Source organism: Brassica rapa, chromosome A03, assembly GCF_000309985.2.
Source record: "Brassica rapa cultivar Chiifu-401-42 chromosome A03, CAAS_Brap_v3.01, whole genome shotgun sequence".
NCBI classification, from domain to species: Eukaryota; Viridiplantae; Streptophyta; class Magnoliopsida; order Brassicales; family Brassicaceae; genus Brassica; species Brassica rapa.
This window is the reverse complement of record NC_024797.2, coordinates 21188008-21206738: the sequence shown is the minus strand read 5'-3', so window position 1 is coordinate 21206738 and position 18731 is coordinate 21188008. Positions and strand designations below refer to the sequence as shown.

At 36.5% G+C, this 18731-nt stretch overlaps 6 protein-coding genes and 2 long non-coding RNA genes across 10 annotated transcripts; 2 read left to right on the top strand and 6 right to left on the bottom strand.

Moving 5' to 3' along the window:
• Positions 1-219: 219 nt before the first annotated feature.
• LOC108871327 lies at positions 220-3079 on the bottom strand. The gene is made up of 3 exons (XR_001958018.2): positions 2839-3079; positions 2402-2519; positions 220-830 (listed from the first exon to the last, which is right to left on the bottom strand). It is a non-coding gene; the product is annotated as an uncharacterized LOC108871327 (long non-coding RNA).
• Positions 2591-6212, top strand: LOC103860363. The gene is made up of 9 exons (XM_009137955.3): positions 2591-2892; positions 2977-3146; positions 3667-3848; positions 3925-4209; positions 4297-4355; positions 4432-4468; positions 4546-4617; positions 4702-5026; positions 5551-6212. Exons 1-9 carry the CDS (start codon positions 2805-2807, stop codon positions 5926-5928), a joined length of 1596 nt encoding a protein of 531 aa, XP_009136203.1. The 5' UTR covers positions 2591-2804; the 3' UTR covers positions 5929-6212.
• On the bottom strand, positions 5995-8183 carry LOC117132735. Its single transcript, XR_004456260.1, has 2 exons — positions 7791-8183; positions 5995-7665 (listed from the first exon to the last, which is right to left on the bottom strand). It is a non-coding gene; the product is annotated as an uncharacterized LOC117132735 (long non-coding RNA).
• A 176-nt stretch (positions 8184-8359) lies between these two features.
• Positions 8360-9985, top strand: LOC103860362 (phosphopantothenoylcysteine decarboxylase subunit VHS3). 2 transcript variants are annotated; one of them, XM_009137953.3, is made up of 4 exons: positions 8360-8474; positions 8563-8694; positions 9287-9327; positions 9409-9985. In XM_009137953.3, the coding sequence occupies exons 2-4, from the start codon at positions 8587-8589 to the stop codon at positions 9758-9760; spliced, it is 501 nt and encodes a 166-aa protein (XP_009136201.1). In that variant the 5' UTR covers positions 8360-8474; positions 8563-8586; the 3' UTR covers positions 9761-9985. The 2 variants fall into 2 exon arrangements, with proteins under 2 accessions (XP_009136201.1, XP_009136200.1); XM_009137952.3 differs by having other exon boundaries at positions 8470-8694.
• Positions 9986-11006: 1021 nt separating this feature from the next.
• LOC103860360 (triphosphate tunnel metalloenzyme 3) lies at positions 11007-12260 on the bottom strand. Of its 2 annotated transcripts, none has more exons than XM_009137951.3 (2): positions 11359-12260; positions 11007-11198 (listed from the first exon to the last, which is right to left on the bottom strand). In XM_009137951.3, the coding sequence occupies exon 1, from the start codon at positions 11981-11983 to the stop codon at positions 11369-11371; it is 615 nt and encodes a 204-aa protein (XP_009136199.1). In that variant the 5' UTR covers positions 11984-12260; the 3' UTR covers positions 11007-11198; positions 11359-11368. The 2 variants fall into 2 exon arrangements, with proteins under 2 accessions (XP_009136199.1, XP_009136198.1); XM_009137950.3 differs by having other exon boundaries at positions 11363-12260.
• A 709-nt stretch (positions 12261-12969) lies between these two features.
• LOC103860359 (proteasome subunit alpha type-6-B) lies at positions 12970-14913 on the bottom strand. The gene is made up of 8 exons (XM_009137949.3): positions 14719-14913; positions 14530-14624; positions 14277-14455; positions 14156-14214; positions 13984-14066; positions 13582-13677; positions 13396-13455; positions 12970-13247 (listed from the first exon to the last, which is right to left on the bottom strand). The coding sequence occupies exons 1-8, from the start codon at positions 14792-14794 to the stop codon at positions 13155-13157; spliced, it is 741 nt and encodes a 246-aa protein (XP_009136197.1). The 5' UTR covers positions 14795-14913; the 3' UTR covers positions 12970-13154.
• Positions 14914-15852: 939 nt separating this feature from the next.
• Positions 15853-16313, bottom strand: LOC103860357 (putative F-box protein At3g58950). The gene is made up of 2 exons (XM_009137947.3): positions 16263-16313; positions 15853-16155 (listed from the first exon to the last, which is right to left on the bottom strand). Exons 1-2 carry the CDS (start codon positions 16311-16313, stop codon positions 15853-15855), a joined length of 354 nt encoding a protein of 117 aa, XP_009136195.1.
• LOC103860358 (F-box protein At3g59000) lies at positions 16260-18685 on the bottom strand. Its single transcript, XM_033287605.1, has one exon. It carries the CDS (start codon positions 17315-17317, stop codon positions 16694-16696), a length of 624 nt encoding a protein of 207 aa, XP_033143496.1. The 5' UTR covers positions 17318-18685; the 3' UTR covers positions 16260-16693.
• Between the last annotated feature and the right edge of the window lie 46 nt (positions 18686-18731).

Here is an 18731-nt window from a genome sequence, read left to right as displayed (position 1 = left end):
TCCATTATCAAAAAGAACAAGAAATCATGGGGGAGTCTATTGTCATCAGTAATTCTATTCTCGGACCCTAAGGCTTAAAGCTTCATGCATAACATTGTCAATGGTATCTGGAGCAAACATCTCCGCGACATTACAGTCTCCAAACTTGAAGGAAATGCATTACTGTTCCATATTCCAAACTTGACAACTCAAAACTGAGTCATAAACCAGCGGTTATGGTAGATTGAAGGTCAAACAATGTTTTTTTAAATGAAATTTTAAATTTATTGATCATCATCAAACAAACAATGTTTGTTTCTCAATGGAAGCCTGAAAACCTTCCTGATAAACATGATCTCACCTCTGCCCATATCTGGATTAAGCTACTTAGTGTTCCATTCCAATTGTTCAATGAAGACGGTCTTGAACGTATCACATGCTTACCTGGGACACTAACTATCTCCACCCATCAACAACAAATTAACAAAACTTATTTGGAGGTAGTTAAAGTACTTGCTCTTATCAGCTTAAGGAAACAGTTTCTAGAGGCGGTTAGCATTCAGTTTGAGTCTAGAGATATCAGCAAAGTGGTTGTATCCAATCCGTAGATGCCCTTGGCTTGTACCCATTGCAAAGAGATTGGTCATACAATCAAATGTTGTCCTGATGTTCCAATAACTTGCTCTGGTTGTAAATCTACAGCTCTCTCCTCTGAATCATGTCCCCAAAACAAATGTCAGACACACAAGAAGAGTACAAAGCGCTTTGTTACTCTGTGCAACAACACCTTTTCTTCTCAAACAACGTCTTGGATCCTGCGATTAGCTCATTTGACAGTTATGACGTTCCACCTGCGATTGATGAAAATTTTGCCCCAGTTATTAAGAAACAGTTACAAAGACACCAAACGCAGAGATTGCTGAATCTAGCAAAGCAAGTGGTTTTATCTGTCTCTGATTTGAGAAGATGAGTTATATTGTGATTGCGATTTGGTCCAAATTTTGATTCTCTACAAGTGCAGAAGAATTTTGTTTTAACTAAAGCACTAAAACAACGTTATTTTAGTATAATTGATTTAAAATAAACAAAAACCAAAATAGACCAATTTATGTAACAAACGCTTTTAATTTAATGGCAATAGTATATTTTCGTACCAAACAAATTTTGATTATAGAAAAAGTTTGAATTTTATATTAAAAAGTAATTATTTGTAACACCATATAAATTGAACTCATATAGTCACATTTTTAGGTAAGTTGCGCTCGCCTCTAACAAAAAAAATAAAAAATTAAGTTACGCTAGTTTTACCAAACTGCTAACATTCCGAATACCGTCAAAAATACGTGGCGAAAGAAATTATGGGACAATTATCTTTCCTAAAAATCGACAAAAAGTTTCATTTTCTGATAATGAAAGTCGCCAAGTGTGACTTCGCTATTCGCACAGCAAATAAACGCTTAAACAGTTACAAGTTCTTTTTTTCAGTGAGACAAAGACTACACAACAAAACTGAAAGTCTTTTTTTTTTTTGGTCTCTTTTTTTGTTAACTTTAAAATGGAAATGGAAACGGAAAGATTCGAATGAGAAAAATTAAAAAGTAAACTTAAATATCTGTAGAATTAATACACGCTATATTAAGAAACTGATTAAGAGTATGAATGGGGATCATATAATAAGTGGTCGATACACACCAAGTGGAAGGACTGCTTCTCTATTTCCATTCAACAATTTATTTAAGCTAATGTTAGACTACTTTTTTAAAATAATAAAATAATAATGAACCACTAGCAGTTCTATTGTATGAACAAAAGTTATAGAACCACTTTCTACAGTAATATATAGCAAATCCAGAGTGTTTCTTGTGTGTAGAACCACTGTTCGTATTTTTTTTTTTTAACTATAAGAAATAATATTTATTTGTGATTGTAGTATGTTTTTTATATCCTTACTGTTTCGCACTTGTGTTCACAATATATCATTTGAAAATTACACTACTTTATCAAAAAACAATATTGTTTTTTAATCATCCAAATTATATATATATATATATATGTTAAAATTAATTTTCTATTATATTCTGAATTAAAAATTTATATTCATTGCATTTTTTAAATAACCATAAAATTAATTTAAAATCTAAATAAAAATTTAATTCTTAACGAAATTATTTTAAATTTATTTTATACTGCTTTTATCAATTTCAATGCATCCAAAATCAGACACATATTTAATTTTAAAACTCAAAATAATAATATATATGCTTAAATCATTTTTCTTAAATTTGAATAAAATTATATAATTTTCATTTGTAAAGTGTTTTTAAAAATAAATAGTATTATAATTTCTATAGATTAATTTAGATTTGTACATTACTTTGAACTACTTTTTATTCACTTTAGCATTCAAACATATGTTTTGTACCGCCAAATCCGCTTGATCCACTTTTGTTCCGTTCGATCCGTTCGATCCACTCTTGTTCCGCTCGATCCGCTTGGTCCGCTAGATCCGCAACGCTTGATCCGCTTTCTCCATTCTGAGCCTTAGATACAAAAAGGAAATAAGCTGAGCATCTTTTGAAAAGAATTAAAAACTGTGGGAATGCACATGAAAAAAACTACTTTGGAAATGGGGAAATAATTAAAAACAAAAAAAGGAAATGTGATTCGAGGAAGACAAGAGAACCGCGTCAAGCGGCATCTCAAAATCAATCAAGCAAATCGTGTTCTTAATACGTCTGCAATTGTTTCTCTATCACCATTCGATAAAAACATAAAAACACTGAAACGAGAGAATAAAACAAAAACAAAAACAAAAACAGAGAGTTATGTTGTGTTCCAGATCTAACAGAGTGTTCTTACTTATTTGTATTCTTTCTTCACTTCTTCTTGTCGCCGCAGGAATATCGATTGCTGGTAAGACACAAAATAATTGTCGATTTTTCTTGAGTAATATATCGATTAAAGTCTCTTAAAAAAATTTGGATTGGATTGTTCCAGAAGAAGAGGAATGGGGTAGAACAAGTGTAGAAGGAAGGTTTATGGCAGAGGAAAGTGGAGAAAACTCATCTTTGGTTTTGGCTGCAAAGAGAACCAAAAGAAAAGATCCTACTGAAAATTTCAAGCTTTACACTGGTGGCTGGAACATAAGCAATTCCCATTATATTTTTGTGAGTGTCTTTATTTCTGTGGTCCATCCAAAATTCTCTCTTTCCCCCCAAGTTGGGTTTTGACTTGATCAAAAGTTTTGATCTTTACCATTGAAACCTCTGGCTTAGTGGAGTCTGGTTCTTTTAAGGTGTAAACTATGCTTTTATCAATTGAAAAATTGGATTAGTATTTATAACTAGACTGAACTAGTTTGCTGTTGATATGAATGAATGTTTTATGAAACTATTCAAAAATCTTCATCTTGAGGATACTTGTGACATGCTTATAAGCAGTTTCCTGCTTCAGAATTGGTACTTAGATTCCCTAAATTTATTTAAAATTTTGATTATTAAATGTTTAGTTATGATTATAACGAATTAATCAATGGAAACATTTAACTAGCATTTATAGTTACATGTTTGAAAACAATCTATCATATTCCCTCCTTTTTTTTTTCTTATGAGGAGGGTCTTGAACATTTTGGAGGATACTTGTGATATGCTCTAATCATTCTTTCTCATTCTTGTGCTTTTGGTGCAGTCTGTTGCTTATACGGCGCTGCCTTTTGCAGTTATAGCAGGAGTCTGGTTTGTCTTCTTTGGGCTATCCTTGTCTCTCATTTGCTTTTGCTACTGCTGCTGTGCCCGTCAACCTTACGGCTATTCCCGGATTGCTTATGCTCTCTCCCTTATCCTCCTCATATCCTTCACAATCGCAGCAATGTATCATACACTCTCTCTCTCTCTCTTTCTTTTACTGCCTCTTGTTTCTTGATATATTGTGTTTTGATATTTCCAGTGTGGGATGTGTTTTCCTTTACACGGGCCAAGGAAAGTTTCACGCCAGCACGACAGATACTTTGGACTATGTGGTGAGACAAGCGAATTTCACGTCGGAAAACCTCAGGAACGTGTCAGATTATCTCAACGCAGCGGAGAAGGTGGATGTGCAATCCTTGGTTCTTCCTGGGGATGTTCTAACGAAAATTAACGATATACAGAGAAAGATCAACTCCTCTGCAACTACTCTCTCTGTCAAAACGATGGAGAACCAAGACAAGATTCAAAGTGTCTTGAACAACATGTAAAAAATCCACTACCACCATATATTGTTATCTATTTTTCACCCTTTTTTTTATTTTGCTTATAATGTGTCTCTATTTTGTTGCAGGAGACTTGCTCTCATCCTCATCGCTGCTGTGATGCTTTTCCTTGCATTTATTGGATTTTGTAAGTCGTCTGGCTGCAAATTCTTAGGGATTGTTATTGATTACATGCTGATTATTGTCATTGTTGTTACATACAGTACTCTCTATCTTTGGACTGCAGTGCCTTGTGTATACGTAAGTGAAGTTACATTCTAATGTTTTGTTTCATCGTTGGTTAATGTTGATAAGCTCTTGTGATTAACAATGGATAGGTTGGTGATCCTTGGTTGGATTCTCGTCACCGGTACTTTCATTTTGTGTGGTGTATTTCTGATTCTACACAAGTGAGTTCTCTTCCCTTTCTACCATTTATTCAAATAATAATAATAATAATAATAATAACAATAATAATAATTCCTCTTTGTCAGCGTTGTGGGGGATACATGTGTTGCAATGGACCAATGGGTGCAGCACCCAACAGCTCACACGGCTCTAGACGATATTCTACCATGCGTTGATAATGCAACCGCAAGAGAAACATTGACTCAGACGAAGCTTGTGACATACCAGTTGGTTAACCTTCTTGACTCTGCCATCAACACAATGACCAACAGGAACTTCCCACCTCAAGCCCGTCCCTTTTACTACAACCAGTCTGGTCCCTTAATGCCCCTGCTCTGTAATCCATTCAATGCTGATCTCTCTGACCACCAGTGCCAACCCGGTGAGGTCCATCTTAGCAATGCTACAGAGGTAAACCTAAGTTTCCATCTCTCACAAACTACACGTTTTGTTTCAGAATAAGAACGACTAATATTGTAGGCCTGGCATTTTGAACTGAACCCGCCGAACCGAACCGAAATTTGGGTTAGTTCGGTGAGAAGTTTGGTTTGTAAAAAAAACTTTGGTTTTCGGTTCGGTTTCGTAATCGGTTAGTTCGGGCACAAAAAACAAATTGTTAACCAAATTTCGAACCAAACTAAACCAAAATTTTGAACCGAAGGTAACCGAAATTATCCGGATTTAATCGAATTTTGAACCGAAATATAAACCAGGAACTTCGGATAGTTTCGGTAAAAAAATTAAATACCGACCTACCCCAGTACTGAACCAAACCGAATTTTTTCCGGTTCTATCTGACGAGATTCTAGTCGAACCGAACTACCTGAATTTCAAACTACCCAAACCCGCATGCCTAACTAATTGAATACAGTATCATATATTGAAACTAGTAGAATATGTATTACAATTCGTCTCATGATTCTTATTAATTGCAGGTATGGAAGAATTACACATGTCAAATTATAACAGTGGGAACATGTAGCACGCAGGGACGCATGACACCAAAGCTTTACACCCAGATGGCTGCAGCAGTTAACGTAAGCTATGGTCTGTACAAGTACGGTCCATTCTTGGCAGATCTGCGAGGGTGTAACTTCGTGAGGTCCACATTCACTGATATAGAGAGGGATCATTGCCCCGGACTGAAGAGATACACGCGGTGGATCTATGTCGGTCTTATGTTGGTCTCTACTGCTGTAATGCTGTCTTTGGTTTTTTGGGTTATATACGCTCGAGAGAGGAGGCACCGGGTTTACACAAAAGACTACATTGCTACGCATTCTGAAGCTCCACGGGACAAGGGTCCGGAGTGAGATGTTATCATCTTCTTTTCCGGTTTTACAGTGAATATTATGTGTGTGAGAAGTTGGTGTTCTTTCTGTATAGTGGATGATGGGAGGAATCTTTGATGTTGTGATTGTTGTCAGTAATGTTCTTTATATGTTGTTAACTACTTCGATATTAGAGCTGGTGTTGCTTTGTTGAACTACAATCCTATCTTTTATTTTTTTTACTCAATGGCTGTCCTGAAGGGCAGGTAGATCAGTTGTTTTGTCTTGTAATTGTACTACGCATCAAACACCACTTGTGGTATCAATGATTTTCCAGGACATATCAATATAAACACTTGAAGATTTACTAATTCTCTATCTCTGGTCTTGTCGAGAGGGGTTGTGGCAATCAGAAGAGGCAAGCAATTTAGTAAATCTATCTGAATTTGTCTATTTCTAAACACCACTTGTGGCAATCTCTTGGAGCTTGGTGTGTACCTACATCAGTTATGGATTCGATTCCCTCTGAAAACTAAATTATCACTACTTGACCAGTTTATGCTTGGGATTCGGTCCAAGTGGTTTACATGGTAGGCCATAACAGATGATTGGTCCATCCCGTGGCATTAGTCAGAAGATATTTCAAACTCGGATCAGGCAGTATGGTACGCTTTTGGGCTAGTCCATTATATAGCACTAAGTGTGTTCCTTCCGGGGCCGACCGGATCAGCCGATAGGGTTTATCAAAAAAAAAACATAACCTATTACATGTACTACTTGACATGTCTGTATCTAAATCTATCGTCCTTTATGTTTTAGTTCTTTAATCAAGTAATATCTTTACCCTGACGAGTTTGATCCTTCCATGCACCAATAAAAAAAAAGATATACGCAACAAATTTGTTTAATGAGAATGATTGTCTCGTTTCACTACAATATATGAATCACACTAAGATAAAAAATTCAATCAGTTAGTTATGCTTATCAATAACTGTTTAGCCAACTTAACTGTTCACAAGCTATTGAGCCACTTCACAATCCAGTCATGCCATAACAAGTAGCAATGCTCTAAACACATAGACTGACCCAAACAAATAAAAAAAGGTAACCGTTACTTGGTTTAAGCTAGCAGTACTATGAATCAGAAGAAGCAAGCAATTTAGAATAGTTCATAGCATCCAAAGACTAAGTGAATTCAAGCAAGACCACAAGTTTACTATAGTCACGATCATACACTCACTTAGTCTTTTAGAGTCTATTTACAAGTATAGCCACAATTTTTTTCAGATTTCAGTGTTTATACCAACTCGGACGATATTGAAGATATGCAGTTAGGTATAAATCCTTCTCTATGATAATCTGGTATTTTTAAAAACTCAAAACGATAAATTATTTAGAGTAATCATAAACGATTTTTTAACGTTAATAAGACACGTCAAAGGTGAATATCAAGTGTGGTTTGAAGAAAATACAACAGACATACCGAAAAGGCAAACAATGCTTCATCCAGTGACTGCTCAAGTTGTAAGCTTACAAAACATTTGCATGGTGGATGAATCATAAGCTATCTAGTGAAGCAACTAAAAGAAATCGTATATTCAGTGGATGTGGATGAGTTAAAAGAGATTATCCGGTTGAAACCAACTTATAGGAATAAGGAACCAAATTAAGCATGTGCCTTCTCTGCATACGGAACTGGACGCACTTTTTTTGAAGACTACTCAAGCTATCATTATTTTGGAATGGGCTGTAAGAGTCTGATTTCAATGATTCAAGAACCTGTTAAGCTAGATGAACTTTTAACCTAAAACCAATTGGTGATAAGTGGAGTGACCCATCTATATTATATATTACTTATGATATCTTCCAACTACCGATGTGAGACACTTTGTGTCTAATAAAACCAATGACATGATCAAGTTGTTCAAAAGAACTAAAAGGGTTAAAAATGTTAAGAGATATTTTAAGATTGTTTATCAACATCAAGCGCAAAACATGACTGTGGATTCATTAGATAAGAATACATGTCTCAAAAGTTTTTTTTTTGTTTGCCAATGTTTTATTCCGGTTTGGCTTTCTTTACCACACTTAATTTAAGTAATAAAATAGTTTTGTAAAAAAAAACTCAAGGTGGAAGCACCGTAGCCTATTGGTTAAGGTTTAAAGGCTTCTACACCCAGGTCTGGGGTTCGAATCCCAGACTATGCAATTTATTGCAGATTACAAGAAATCCAGGTTTCAAGTCCCGGAGAGAACGGTTTATTAAACAATTATGCAGACTACAGAGGAAAGGCTTACAAGAGATCTTCAACATGGTGCAAGTAAATCTGGTCAGGCGTGGATCTTCATAGGACGGCTCAGGTGATGCAGTTAAGCGTAGGTTTTCATAAGAGGCAGGTAGTATTGTCGGTTGTCGAATCGTCTATGTAATCTTTCCTATATCATAATTGTAATATCATAATAAATCAGCGTTATAAAAAAAAAAAAAAAACTCAAAAACGAAAAAAAGAAAAGAAAACCTACTCGGACCAAATCTAGGGTATACACTTGACCCGTTGACCGGATCTAGAGACACATAAGCTATTCAGGTTCTCCCCTCTCTCTCTCTCCTCGTCCCCTGTAGGATTTCGTTAAAGGCTTTCTGTCTCCTCATCTCTTACAGTGTGTCCTTTTCAGTTTCAGCTGCAGTTGCGAGTAGATATGGAAGTGGTTGCCGCTAGGTCGATGGAGACGCAGACATGGGCTTGTTCTGTCACAGAGACGCTTCTCATCCTCGTCGGAAGGAACCTGGCTTGTCTGCTCCTTGCGGTATACACCCGTTTTTTTAATCTCTGACCATTATCGAGATAGCTACGTGTCCTGAATCCAAGGTCTATTAGATTTGTTTTGATTCCTTGCTTTATATGTGCATATTCAGATTTCTGTGTTAGGGATAAGATTTTTTGTCTTGCTTTTATCAATTGGTTCTAGATGGGTCTTTGTACAACTGAAGTTGAATGCAGATTTCAACAATGGCAAGTGTACATTTGCCACTTTTACTGTGTAGCTTTTGCCATATGTTGTTGGGTTATTTGGTAATAGGGATATCTTTCTTGGATTTGTATAAGACAGCAAAACAAAAAGACTTCATTTATCCAAGTTTTAAATCCATACAAATTGACTTTAGCAGTATAAGTTTTATGTTATTTGGTGTTTAAACACCTTTTGAGGTTTTTACAAAAAAAAAAAAAAAAACTTGCATATTTTTAGTATGTAATGATGAACTTGCTATGTGTATTAATTCATTACATATTTTTTCACATTCTGTTGTTTAGTTCTACTATCTTTACTGAAAGTTCAGTATTGTATCAATTGCATAAGACATTTTTGTCTAACATTAATTCTGGTGTGACAACCGCAGGCGGAAACGTTGCTGATTGGGTTGATTGCTGAAGATCAGAGGTGAGTAGAACAGCCACACACACGTTTCCTTTCTTTTTTTAAAATTGAGTCAATCTGAATTTTATCTTTTCTTTTCTCCAGGCTTTCTGTGAAGGAGGGTTACAAAAAAGGACGTCCTGATGAGGAAAACAAAGATGGTAGCGACTCTGATGATAACGATGACGACGACGATGATGAAGACGCTGATGATGATGACGAAGATGAAGATGATGCTAACGATGAAAACTTCTCTGGGGATGAAGGGGGAGAGGAAGCTGATCCAGAGGATGACCCAGTGACGAATGGTGGAGCAGGAAGCGATGATGATGACGATGATGATGGTGATGAGAGTGATAGTGATGATGATGATGAGGATGATGACGAGGAAGAAGATGATGAGGAGGAGGAAGATGACGAAGATGTTCGCCAGCCACCTGCTAAGAAGAGGAAATGAAACGTGTATTGGGATGAGTGGGGGAGTGTTTATGTGTGGTTTAAGACTTGAGAAGAGGATCGTACGTGTTGGTTTTAAGTAGTTCAGTGAAACCTACTCTTATTCAGTTTCATCTTGTTGTGTTACCATTTGTTGTTATCTCAGACTTCCGACCTGGATTTTAGTTTATGTTTCCTGTTTAGAATGTTTGTCATTGAAGGATCTTTCGCCGGGCTTCACAGTTTCTTTGTTGCTGTTTAGAATGAATGCACATAACACCACGCTTGTCTAATTAGCTTTATTAAAATAAAAACAAAGAGTAGTGAGGATATAAAAATAATATTGCTTCATACATCTCATGTCTTTTTTTCATGGTGATAATCTGGCTGTTGATGCATTTATCGGCATCTATAAGAAGTCAAAAGTCTCTCCTGGCCGCCAAACTCTCTGTCCCCAACTGGTTGTTTAAGGCCTATCGGAATGTTTGCCGGATAGTGAACTGAGTCGAATCATCCTGGTCGGGTCTAACGGCATGGGCTTCTGTAATGGTCAACTTCAAGGAATGAACAACTAATGGTGTAACATAGCAGCTATCACTTCTGCCGAAGGTAGTTTTTTTTTTTTTTGGTTCAACTTCAACTTTATATTAACCAAAGAGTAGTACATGATTTCAACCACAAGAATTCAACCACATTTACAAACAAAGTGATCTAGTACCACCCAGGAACACATAGATGGATCCTACGCTACTCGATCTTCTACTTTGTTGTAATTCTACCGAGAACAAGTTCCCTCCACGACTTGAAGAGAACTGTCTCTTAAACCCTTACAATTCGACCATACAAGTGAACGAAACATGAAACCGAGCTTAACTAACCTTATCAGGATTAAACATTAACACCAAGCATTGGTCTCCAAAACATTAGAATGCAGCACTCGGACCAGTACGTCAACACCAAACGGCGCATCTCCTGACTCGATTCAGTATCATCGATCTCAGTTTTTGGTTATAACCATATTGTTTTGCTCCTCTCAGGCTTTGGTTTATATCTTTTGCTATTTTGCTTCTTTTCAAGTTGTCTACTTTTAGTAATTTTGATTATTGTCCCTAGCTCCAGTTTTAGCAACGGTTAAGGGTCTCGTGGATAATAATCGATGTAGTGTTTGTTCCCTCTCCCGGTAGTTTGAGATTCAACGGTACTTGGTTATAGTCTAACAGCTTGCATGTTTTTACTTTTTATATATATAGTACTTGGTGGTGTTTCCATTCGTGGGATTTCAGCAAATATATATATAGCAAAAAAGATACGATGCAAATGGCCATAAGAAATAGTGTAAACAGAGATCAATCATCCAATTCAATAGTAAAACATTATTAGATGCACCATTTCTTCAACCTTAGAGATACTCCGTGAACTCATTATTAGATGCACCATTTCTTCAGTCTTAGATACTCCACCTATTCAATCCACATCATAGTAAGTTAGATTAACGTAAATAAAACAAAAAATGTAGTAAACTGTCTAAAGCATCCGTATGAATTAGATCCCAATATAAATCCTAAAACACACCACACAACATTATATTAACAATCATGAAATTAAAGGGGGGAGACTAACCAACCATCAGTCAAGGAAGCTTTCCCGAACGGAAAACAGCAAACTTGGTCATATCCGAATCCTTAAACTCAATATTGTTCGCAGAAAGAAACTCTTCGATCATAGACTTGGCACGTTCGGGCTCCTCAGTCTCGCATTCAATCTCATAGCAATTCCCAAAACCAAACTTAGTCTCATCAACCTCGAGTGTCACGCCTCTCCACTCATACACATTCCTCACATTCTCGAACCCTCCCAAACACACAAACCCCTGAAAATCCTTAAACCCGTACTCCTCTCTGACCCTCTTCAAAACCCTAGATCCAAGATCCGACAGCTTCCACGGCGAATCCACGCACTCTCCACCCAACCCCGCGTCGATCTCCTCCTCGTCTTCCTCCACGCGGCTGATCCCGTTGGCCAGCGTCGGCTTCGCCTTCAGAGAGAGGACACAGCGCTGCTGCTGCGATGTGTTGTGGAGGAAGCGGAGGCGGAGGACGGCGCGGCGGAGGGAGAGGTCGTTCTGGGGCGTGTCGAAGAAGAGGTTGCGCTGGTGGAGGGTTTTGAGGTGGAAGGGGGTGAGGAGAGTGGTGAGGCGGAGGTGAGCGGCGGCGGTGAGGAGGCGGAGCTTGACTTCGACTTCCATGGGGGGATTCTTTAGGAAGAGGAGAGGCCGATGCGGTCGGATTTGGAGGAAGGGTGTTGGCGTTTAGGGTCGATGAGGTGGAGGAGGGAGGAGGAAGATGGAGCGGTTGCGGTTGCGGTGGTGGTGGTGGTGGGTTGTTCTGATTTGCGGGATAGTTCAAGCTCGTCGCGGTCTTCGATTTTGAGTTGGATTTTTGTGGGTTTTCTTCTCAACATTTGTGATCCACAAAACTCTTTGCTTTCTCGAGTTGGTCTCGTAGGGTTTGTTGACACTAATCAATGGCTCAAATATAATGTTTTGAAAACCGGATAAAATATAATAGTCGTAATCCAACCCGGTTCAACCAAGTTTTAATTATAATCATTTACTAGGCTAGGCGGAGATCCGCATTTTAGACGGACTAATACATATCCCAAATCAATTTTAATATTAACAATAATTTATTTTATTAAATTAGATATAAATAGTAAATAAATATTACAAAATATCATCTCTATAATAATGTGAACTATTTTGTTAATGTTTTAGTTTTGAAATAAATTTCTGTATTTTTATTTATAATTTCTGTTATTTATTATAAATTTGCGAGTTACTATTTTCTGTAAAAGTAAATTATTTTATAAAAATTTTAAGCACAGAAAACATTTTTTTTTTTGTCAACAGGCACAGAAAACATCTAAAACTTCGAATATCATATAAGAAGATAATCTATTATATTAATTTTATCATTTGAAAACTCTAAATTCTAAAAACCAAAATCTAAAATAAAAACTATTTTTAAAACCCAAACAATCAAAGCCTAAAACATAAATTCGAGACCCACAATGGAATACATTATCATATAGAAAAAAAAGTTATTTCAATCGTTTCATAGGCGGAACAAGAAAAATATAATCAAAGTTATTTCAAGCAAGTGACGGAGGGGAAGGAAAATGCTGGTAGATTGAAAAGCTTTTGAAAACCGTAACACTTGCTCTCTGCTTTTTGGTCATTGGAAATTAATTAAACTCTATTCCATGCAACAACTCATATTAAGAGGATCTGAGAAACAAGATTCATAAATAAGACTGACGGAAACAATTTCTCTGAAATGTGAATGATCATAGAAAGATTTGAAAGCAATAGGAAGAGATGCAAAGTCTGATTTATTAGCGTCAAGATCCAAAAGTGATCAGTCGCGTTCACTAATGGCCGTCAAATGCTCCTCGATCTCCTCCGTTTCCAGGCAACGGAAAATAGGGTTATCAGCTCTCACAACTCCCACCTGCCAATTAGCACGAAAAAAAAACGTTATGCCTTTCACAAAGCTTTAACCAAATTCATTTCGCCCTAGCACTTTTATTCAAAACTATGATACTTCTCTGGCCAACAACAGTACAAAAAGGAGTAAAGAGTGTGTTGAATTCTGATACCTCAATCTCAGTTGCCTTGAAGTCTTCTTGAAGAACTGATTGCAGAGCGGATATGGCAGTCTGCAAAAGTCAGAAATATAATTTCTTTTTAGAATCTTGTTGGTGCATGCGATCCTATTAATTTAAACGTTTTACGGTAACATAGAAAATAACTACTAAACAATCAAAGAAAGGAGTATCGGCTACCTGCACCGTTTCATCATATGTGAAGGCAGGGTTCTCTTTCATTTTCTTCTCCAAGAAATTGATTGCTTCTTGCTCTTTCATACCAGCACTAGTTGCCTGCATCACATTCACATGTTTGCTTACTTATTACTTGAGACACTAACTATATAAACAGAAACCCTCCTATTTGCATTGTAGCTTCTGTCTTAACCCAAACAAATAAGCTATGTACGTGTACAGGCAAGATAAGATAAGCATTGGAAGCGTACAGTCTCTGGTTACACAAGATTGATAGAACACTAAATTACAGAAGAAGTAAGTGCAAGATAGCAGTAACACTTTTTTTTCCACACAGGTTTTTTTTTTCTTCAAATGCAGTAGTCTAAATATCAATATGAGTGACAAGTAGAGTGGGATTATTACCTTGTGACCGTAAAAATGACCGGCTGGATCACATTTGTAAAGCAGGGGTCCTCTCTCTTCATCCATACCCAGAACCATCGCAACTTCATAAAGACAAACAAAAACAAGAATCAGCCATAACAAGTAGATGTGTAGATATGCAAATAGGTAGGGAAGTGAGTGCAAAACTTGCCTACGCCAAGAGGTCTCATGTAAGCATGTTGAGTGTAGACCTGTGACTTGTCTGCAATCCTGTTGACAACATGATTAGTCACACTCGATAAGCACAGAGGAGGAAGAAAGGGTATTATTACCATTTAGCAAGAATGTCGGCAGGCATCTCGTAACCATATTGAAACCTAAACTCAGCAGCCTCGTTCCTTGCTTGCGTGACCAACGACCTTGAATCAGCCGTCATGCCAGTAGCTAACAACCCAAGGTACTTAGTGACAGGGAAAAGGTGAGATACGCTTGACTCATCTAGAAGCTTGTCCTGCACCATTCCCAAATAAATAAAATTAAGAAAGCAATCTTGGAACCAAAGCCCTTAAAAAGGGAAACACTCACAGGGACTTTCTTCTGGGTAACGACGCATACTGAATCCTTTCCTCGAACACCAATCGATGTGATTCCAGATGCTTTCACCGCTTTGAATGCGTATTCTACACATAAAAAATTGGGGGTGAGGGAAACAACGCGAGAAAAGAGAGATGTTGAGTTTAAAAGGAGAGGATTCGATTCGATTCGATTACTGACCTACTTGGAAGAGACGACCTTCTGGAGAGAAGATCGTGATGTGACGATCGTATCCACCGCCGCTTCCTCTGCTCATTTTTTTCTTCTCTATCGGACTTCGGTTTTTTTTTTTTTTTGGTTCTCTTCTCTGATCTAATTTTATTTAGAGTTTTCTTTCTATCTTTCTCATCAAGCCAACTGATGTAACAAAAACTAACATTATCATCATCATTCATTTATAAAATTTTCCAATTTTTTATTTTACTACTCCCTCCGTTTTTTAATATAAGTCGTTTTAGAGCTATACACGTAGATTAAGAAAACCATTAATTTCTTATATTTTCTACATTAATTTTTTATATTTTCTAGACAAAAACATCATTAATTATTTACCTAACCACAATTCAACCAATAAAAAAATAGAAGATATATTACCATTGGTCATACAATATTAATTATTAATAAATTTTACATAGAAAACCGAAAATGACATATAATTTGGAACAAAAAAGTTTCTCTAAAACGACTTATATTAAAAAACGGAGGGAGTATTATTTAATCCAAATATTTTAATATCATAAACTAAAATTGTGTTTCAACATATTTTAATAAAAATAAAGTAAACTATAATAATATATTTATAATTTAAATTTTATTTTATTTTTAAAGTATTTAGTGAATATGCTACTTAATCCAAATTGTAGTACACACTACACAATACATCTTTAAAAAAATTATTTAGTGAACAACGGAGGATATGGCAGCTGCAACTGCTTTCTTGGCGTCTGATCTTACAACACCGGAGAAACTTTAGTGGTTGCCAGATGAATGCCCTCCAGTTTCTGAATCAAAACCCCGCACTAGTAATAATAATTCATATATCAATAAAACTTGTTGAGGGACAAGAAAACCACACATTTGTTACTGTTGTATGATCGTGTAATGTGTGATACTTTAACGATCATATTGAATGGTACTAAATATAGAGAACATATCTTATCTATACGTTCGTGACAAGCTACGGGAAATAAGAGTCCAACCATCTATCTTTCTCCTTCAGGTAGCTCAGATATTTTACGACCAAATAGTAAGGAAAGAGAGAGAAAAAAAAATTTAAATGAAAAATCTCATGAGTATATTACACTAGCTAGGGGTTTACTTCCCATAGGATGAATCCAACACCAGGAAGTGAACCACAAGTCGATAACTCTCGTTGTAGAGATTCACTAACTTCACAATGTGTTCAAAAATATCACTAGTACAATTCTCTTCGGCATATATCTCAATCTCCTTCAAACACGGGAAATACTTCAAAAAATGCGCTAACACTCCCATCTCTACCGTTGTTCCTCTAAACCCTTTGATCTGTATCTTTTTCATGAGCAAACGACTTTTGTCCTCCTGAGAAACGCAGTCACATGCATCCCGGCATTTGTCTTTCCAATACTCTGTGAGACCCTGCAGGAAGCACAATATATAGAGAGAAAATAAAAAAAAGACTTCAAAAGAATTAATGATCTCTCTTTTGTGCGATCTTTTGACAAATGACATGTGTTTATACGTACCTGAAAGACTAGAGTGTCTAAATGTGGACATTTCCTTAGGATAACCGGCATTGCTTTACATCCATATGGACTGAAATAAATAAACCGTAACCATTCGAGGTTGTTGACCAGTTCACAGCATAGAGGAAACTGACCTGGAAAGTAGAATCTGACACAGCAAGTTTCTTCACATTTCTAATACCATTCATGAGTTTCCACACATTACCATACCACAGAACCTCGTTGTTATTATTATTTGACGATCTTATTTGATTGATTTGACTTGTACTTGCAATAATGTTGAGTACAACCTCAACTACATTACTGAGGTTAACTTTTGGGTAGTCCTCCGCCATGAAATCACAATAGTTAAGGTAAAGCAGATTTGGAGTATCAAACGAAAAGCTCTTTGAAATTGATGACTTTCCTTCAGCCGTGACAGTTATACCTAGCTACTTTAGGCTCGCACTTGACACGGTACAGCGCGAACGTCTCCGCGTCAAAGGGTGTATGTATAATTCCTCAAGCACAGGGAGAATAGGAAGAAGCGTCTCAAGCTTATCCGAATAAACCCGAGCCTCCTTTAAAACAAGAGTTTTAAGCATTGGTAAGAAGAAAGCCCCTTCAACTCCCCCAGGCAAACGTGCGTTCCTTAATCTCAGCTTTGTAAGTGTTCTACTGACTAACATCTCTTGAGGCAGCAAATAATCAACATCATCCTCGATGAGAAGTTCAACGTCCGAAACACCACGCTGCAGGACATTACATATCCAACGATCCACACGATCCCTCGAGGCAGTTTTACATTTGAGAGAGAATTCCCCAATGGGAGAATCACCCTGCAATGCCAAAACACTATCCACAAACGCCATGAAACTTTGCAGAATCTCGTACCTTTCTCGCTTACGCAGTTCGGGATGAAGAAACGCAGAGTCATCGATGTAAAGATTAGGGACAAACGCAATCAGATCGCGCCACCTTGTTGAGAGAACGGATGTCAAAGCAGCACGCTTTGTCGGAACGAAGGACAATATATGACAAAGAATCTCGTCTGGTAACCCGCTAATATGATCCATCTTCTACACTTTAATCGGTTTAGACGCAACAAAGTGGTTTTCTGTCTCTTGTCTGAGAGAAGCTAGTCTTATGGTTGGTTACTAGGGTTTTACCTATTGTGGCTTCCTTATAAATCCATATAATATTTATAAATCCAAGTAAAATATGCAAATCCGGAAGTTTTTCCTCCGATTTGAGTCTTTGTATTTTTAACAAAAAAATCCAAAAAAATCTATTTAAATATATTATAAAATCAAATATATTAGTAAATCCGTAAGATTGAATAACACTTGATTTGATATTGAATTTATGAATCATTAAACTAATAACACATGATTTTAATACAGATTTGAAAATCATAGAACCAATAACACTAGATTTAGTTCGGATTTTCAAATCCATTAAAATGCAACAACCGATAACTCCTACTCTCTTTACATCTCGATTTAGATATAGGAAATTAGTTTTAGGTGGTTTTTAGTCTAGCGAACCTAAGCTTAACGTTTTTCCGTCATGTTTCGTTGCTCTACAAGTTATATCCGTTTTACAAAACGAACTTTACAAAGCAGTTTGATCTTTTATCTTAACTTTTGTAAAATGAACTATGTTCAACTTGATCTTCGAAAAAGGTACATAGATAGCCTTTCAAAAAATCCAGTCCAAAGTTTATAAAATTCTTTTACTTTTTTCGTCTTTTTTTGTTTTATGTGTTTGTCGTAATTATCGTAGAAAATCTGATTCTACAAAAGTTATGTTTTCTATTACAAAACTTTAGTTTATGTTAATATCAGCAAAGTATTAAAATTGAAATACGAAAAAAACATGACACAAATTGTTTAGATTAGCCCGTTTTCTTCCAAATGTTTGAAACTTCTTGTAGGAAGTCAACAGATTTTCCCGCAGCTAACTCATACGGTAATACCACCGATAAACAAGGAAGGCCATTGGAAATTCCTTTTTAAATCTAAGCAATACCCCCTCGAAAATAAGTCGGCACGTAACACGTAAAAACATTTTTAAATTTCTGGTACAAATTACAAGTTAGAAAACATGAATTTTGTTTTACTATTTAATATTAGTTGGAATGTCAAATTAATTAAGAAGAAAACTATTTAAATTCATCTAGGAAGTAATAGAGTAGATCAAAGCTAGCAACGAGGTGTTTCCCAACGGTAAGTAGCTTTTATCCAGGCTCAAGGGAAAAAAGTTGGCATGTATAGTTTATTTTTTAACTCAGTAGTCCGACTTCTAATCTTTGCTCTTGGGATCAGCGATAGAAGCTGAAGCCAAAGCAATCAGATGGGCCATTGAAACATTCTCTGCCTTTTAATATCGCAAGGTGTGTGTGGAATCTGATTTGCAGGTGCTAGTCCGAATGATAAGAGGAGAAGAAGAGGTATGGCCCCTAAGTTAAGACCGATCATTCAGGACATT